We start from the raw sequence: 5,792 nt of genomic DNA, 5'->3' as shown, positions 1-5,792 counted from the left end.
CTGCTATGTGCGTTAAAAATGAATGCGAAGAGACATTTGCTCGTGGATCCGCCAAGTTCACAGATCCACTCGTATTAGAAAAGGAGCACGCCATGAGATTGTCGTGGACAGTGACAACTGCTTTCACCTAGAGCAAACTACTGCTCTTTTGGTTTGGTTATTATTTGCTGAGGATTCTATTGGTTATATTCAATACCTATAAGGTATACTTGTAACACATTTAAAAGCTGTAGGTGCTTACATGTAAAAGACGGGATTAAAACCTCTCGATAGCTGTGTTTACAAAGTGAGAAATATCCAGATGTTTTCGGTATCACTTTGTTGTAGTTGAACATTGAAGCATTCAATTACGATAAGAATCAAACACGAATTCACCCTTTCCTAGCTAAATGGCTCTCCTCTGGTACTTCATAGGCTCAGTTTTACCTAATACCCACATAAAAAGTTTAAAGGAGCCGAAAACACCGTTTGGCGACTATTTTCACCTGGTTCTTAATGCAACTAAATACAGTACGTTTCATTATCCGTTCCAGATTTCGTGAAAGGTTGAAAAGTTTTGGAAAAAATCCTTGTTTTTACTTATCGCAAACTGAGGCATTCGTAACTGTTTACGTAATTGAGGAGCATTCAGATAGTTGAGAATGACCAGGTGTAGCCTGTCAATGATAACGCATTCTTTTTAGATAAAAAAGCAAACACAAAATCAGTCATTATTTCCTAAGAAAACCAGAAAGCAACTGATCGCAACGTAACTCCCATTTTGTACGCAATGTATCCACGACTTCTTCACAGTTCTGCTTTGATTTTAAGTAATAGTGAAAATATCCCATTTTAAAAAAGATGCTAGGAAGTTGCTCACTTTTAGAAAAGCTACTCAAAAGTTGCCGAGCAGAATTTGTCTAGGCCTACACAGAAGCGCAGAAGTGCTTGACTGGAATAACATATATAGAGGATATTACACGGTGGCGAGAAGATATGAATTTTATGTTCGAGTGGCGAAGCGAACGAGTGAGATATTGTTCTTGCCACGACCTTGAATGTAGGTCCGGCCGGAGGGCGTGCATGGCCCCAAAATTGTTGGAAGACCTGTGCAATCCGATCCAACATTGCTGCGCCACGCTAAGACGATCAAAGAAGGCTCCGTGCAAACCGACGCAACATTTTTGGCCAACAACTCCTAAATTGTTGGGAGTTACATGTTTCGTCTGTTTGCACACCCTATTGCATGTAATTGGGAGTTCTTGCGCAAAGTTTGAAACTGGCCAAACGTTCTTTTGTTCAGCCGAAGCGTGGCGCAACGATGTTGGATCTGTTTGCACCGCTCTTCCAACATTGTTGGGGCCACGCACGCACATTACATATGGTCTCCATGGAGATAGCAACGCATTAATGTAAGTCTTATGGGTGGTATCTTTCCCATAAGACACTACACGTCTTAAAATTTCAACCAATATCCAACATCTGTCGAAAAAACAACTCCCAACGATGTTGGGAGTTGTTGCGTCTATTTGCACTGTGCCTTAAATATAAAGCCACTGTACATAACACAGCTTGTTTTTCTTGTATGCTAATGATCTCCTCTCACAATTTGAATCTTTGTTGGGAGTCTGGAGGGATACGCTTTCGGTGAAATGTTTTTGAAGCCGTTCAAAAAACTCGCAGCACATGTTTCATCTGGTCTAAAACCACTCGGCTTCGTCTCGTGTTTTTAACAGTAGTGTAGAAGCTCACGTAACATGCTATTGTTTGGTACTGTAAGTAGCTTCCATAGTTTTTTAACTTCACTTCTACAAAAAAAAATGACTTTAAATCACCGGAAATAACCGTAACAGTCAAGTTAGTCTAAATTATTTTGAAGAAAAAGTGTTTGTATTCGAAATAAATAAGTTTTAGAATCGCCTATTTTTGTTTTCAAATTTCGCGGGCGCTATTGTTATTAGACAAAGCTCTTTGTATCAGAACAATAGGGCAACTGTAGCACGTTACAATTATTCAAGATGGCTGTCCCCCGCGAAATGTGAATGTAAAAATAAGCGATTTTAAAATTCGCATTTCTTGATATAAACACTGTTTTAAAAACAAATTTGTTTGTTAACATAATTTTCTTCGGTTTAAACTTATTCCGTAGTAAGATATATATATCTCTTTCTTTACCCTCGGATTTTAGAATAGCTTTGTGTAGCTAATATCTCGGAGCATTTACCCTCCCAGCCATGATAGACCACAGAAGACAGACCACAACACCGGGAACTACATGCCCTACTCTTTGCGACAGGTGTGTGGGTTCTTTTACGTCCCACAGGATTATGAACATTGAAGGGTTGTGAGACGGGGCCTACGGTTTATCGTCCTAATCCGAGAAGACTAGAGAGTCTAACCATTTGCAGATGTAATTACAAAGGCAGCACTTTCTCCTCAGTTGAACTCACGACCTCCCGCGTGACAGCCCGATGCTCAACCAACTGAGCCACCGGTGCGCGGTGGAGGTTGCCTTTAAGTCAGTCATTGTTTAGCCTTTTGTTTTTGACTGGGGTAGCGAGCCAATCACATTACACCTTACGAAAGCTGCTGCATCACCCGTTTTTAAACCCGATAAAATATTAGTGTTCCTATTTTAAACATTTCATTTTATGGAAATGTAGAAGAGCCTCCTATTGTATTGGGTGCAGGGATGTCGCAGTGTTGAGAGCATTTACCTTCCGCCAATGTGGCTCGGATTTGATTCCCAGAATTGGTGTCATATGTGGGTTGAGTTTGTTGGGTATCTACTCTGCCCTGAGAGGTTTTTCTTCAGCTACTCCGGTTTTCGCTTGTCCTCAAAAACCAACCCATGATTTGGTACGCGTCGATTTGATTTCTGTGATGTCCCAATTAGTGCCTCAGTGCAAGATAGATGGTTTTCACGTGACGTCACAGCGGCCACGTTGGTGCACAGAACAATAGAGAAAAAGTCTTTTGGGAATTTGACTCTATTATAATGCAAAACATGAGCCATAATTTGCTATTGTTTTCTGCACCAACATGGCTGTCTCATCACGTGATTGAAAACCATCTATACCTTTGACACTTACATATAAAAGTTCATCATCATCGTAATAAAATTGTGATAAATATATCCTCATTAACATATTTTATTTTCCGGCCAGAGGGTCAGTAGAGTGGAAAAACTGTGTCTGGTGGGGCTATGGAACACCAACAGTGAAAAAAGTGTTAAAAAACAAAAGATAGGTTGTCCATATAATTCGCTTTAGTTTAAAAATGAACTGTTTACAAGGCTAAAATTATATTGAAAAAGGTAAAATCCAAACGTTTTCTACACTAGGTTATTCCTGATGGCGGGAAAATGCCTCTTGATATGTGGCTGGAATGTGTTTTAGTATATACTAGTATTGATCTTCGTGTCTCAAGCAATCTGATTGGTTCGCTATCTCGGAGTAATTGAGCATTATTCACTCTCTAGGGAATGAATAATGCGTGATCCAAACAAACCAAAGGGGCGGCGTAAACTCGCTAGTATGTCTGAATCGGAAATATTAGGGCCGTTTAAAGGAGAGAAAATAAGCCGCGGATTACTCTGGCCGCGGCGTGCATAATACGCGAAAGGAACTATTTATATGAGTATAAACTCCCAGGCCAGGATAAGCCGCGGCTTGACAAAGCCGTGAACGTAGATTTTGTATCATTTATACGGGGTGTTCGGGTCTTATGTAAGCCGCGGCTTATTTTCTCTCGTATAAACGGCCCTATTGAGAATAAAAGATGATGCTGTCCAACAGAATACAAAAAGGGCCACAAAATTTGGCCTGAAAGTTTTCAAAGGTAAGAAAAGACTTCATACTTTTGCCAAACAGTGTTTGACTTCGTTTTCCAGATACTTATTGCTGAAAATCTTCACGCCAACAATTTGTTTCACTTGGACTAATTCTATTTGCAGGGCTGGTTTGCCCAGCAAAACGAATTGGTTAATGAAATCGAGGAATTAAAAAAGAGTTAAGAAAGTTCTACATGGCTGAAAGTAAACAAGACGGGTTATATTACATCAAAACAACGCTCACTTCAGCCCGGTTTACAGTACAGAAATTTTTTGGCACGGCTCGGGTCCCAAAAAAAAAGGTTCGGCTCGGATAAAATTTGCAGTGTAAACAACCTGTCAGTACCAAATTTCATCCGTGCCGAACCAAAATTCTTACCCGTGCTGGGACCTTCGGCGAGGTAGTCCGAACACGGGTAAAAATGGTACGGGTGCTGAAAAAATAGGCACGGTTCGGATAGAACAAGTAGTGTAAACACTTTAAAAGGCCAAATTTGAGCCTTAATTCATATAGGCTAGCTCATATGGCTGCTCATTCTCCACCAAAATCACGCGGACGTTCTTGATTGTAATTGAACTGCGCATGTCTACAAGAGAACTTATCGGGGCCAAAAAATTTTGGCACGGTATTAAACAAAGTTTGCCGAGGTCTTTTTAGGCACCCGTGCCAATTTCACACGAGCCGTGCCGAAAATTGTCTGTAGTGTAAACCGGGCTTTCAATTCATGTGGATCGTTCACTTTCAATTTCCATTACAAATGAACTTCTAAAACTCCGATCGAACGGTGAAAATGTCCTAACAAGCAGACTTTCGATTTAGATTACTGATTTGAAAGGTGTTAAATGACCATTTTACTAGTTTGTGACGAGGATTTTAACGAAGGTTATAGATTTGCCATGTTTAAAGCTTCTGTAAACACTTCCCCGCATGCTTTGCACCGCTTGCACGTTTCCCACGCGTGAATGGAGATGTCAATTAAATCGATTTTGCACAGTCTTGGGTGGTTTACTTCTGCAAATGTTGTAGCCACTATTCACCTCGATTTTTCAAAGAATAATTGTTCAATAAATGGTTTAATGAATTAAGACTGTACGTTGTGATTAATATTTATTCTTCTATTAAAGGCCTTCTAACCTTTTCCTTACAACGCCTGATTGCTTCTACCAGAAACCCATAAGGGTTGAAACGTGTAACGGCCCCTTGTGTGCTGGCAAACAAGCTTCTGAATATTCAATTTGCTAAGTACCATATTTGGAACAACAAGAGCGACGGGTTTCCAAATATGGTACTTAGCACTGAAACATTCAACCAATCAGTTCACACTGAATATTCGGAAGCTGTGAACGCGCGTTACACGTTTCAACCCTTATGGGTTTCTGCTTCTACTTCAATGTTACTATATCTGATTACATGTGATTTATTACCAACGATTCAGTCCTTATACGGAGTACTATCAATCATTGCAATCACTACAAACGGGTTGAAAATAGCCCAAATATGATTCACAGTGAGGAAAATACTTGAAATAACCGGCTTGAAATTTCGTAACACGCGACAACGCACGTGACGTGGAGCCGGTAGAAGAGTAATTTGATCATCATTTCTTCTAAGGGCGCTCACGACGGTGAATTTGAAGTCGTCGAACGAATTAATTGAAGGCTTCGAGATGCTCTTTATTTGTAAATTTTCTTGTTAATCGAGCGTGTTCTACGACAATTTCCCTTGGTTTGGATGAACGGAACGATTTTACAGAGCTCTATAGTCAAGAACAATAGAATCAATTGGTGATTGTTTGAATGTACTTTTAGTGGTTACAATTCAGCCTTTTCTTCAGTTGCTTCAAAAATTTAACATAGACTACAGTACATATGAAAGATATATGAAAAAAGAGAAAAGTCTCCTTGCAAAATAAAACAGTTCATTAAAATACTGTCTAGTCATATGTGGCACAACGAGGTTGTGGTAGTTTGAACACAAAAT

At 39.8% G+C, this 5,792-nt stretch overlaps 1 protein-coding gene across 1 annotated transcript in view; it reads right to left on the bottom strand.

Moving 5' to 3' along the window:
- Positions 1 to 4,906: 4,906 nt before the first annotated feature.
- Positions 4,907 to 5,792, bottom strand: part of LOC138043742 (dehydrogenase/reductase SDR family member 9-like) — a 10,653-nt gene continuing 9,767 nt past the window's right edge. The window contains exon 4 of the mRNA XM_068890157.1: positions 4,907 to 5,792. This exon is cut by the window's right edge and continues 177 nt beyond it. Within this exon, the coding sequence (XP_068746258.1) occupies positions 5,746 to 5,792 (47 nt within the window). The 3' untranslated portion in view covers positions 4,907 to 5,745.

Source organism: Montipora capricornis, chromosome 3, assembly GCF_036669925.1.
Source record: "Montipora capricornis isolate CH-2021 chromosome 3, ASM3666992v2, whole genome shotgun sequence".
Taxonomy (NCBI): Eukaryota; Metazoa; Cnidaria; class Anthozoa; order Scleractinia; family Acroporidae; genus Montipora; species Montipora capricornis.
Note: the sequence above shows the minus strand (reverse complement) of the source record. Positions and strands in the feature narration are given on the sequence as shown.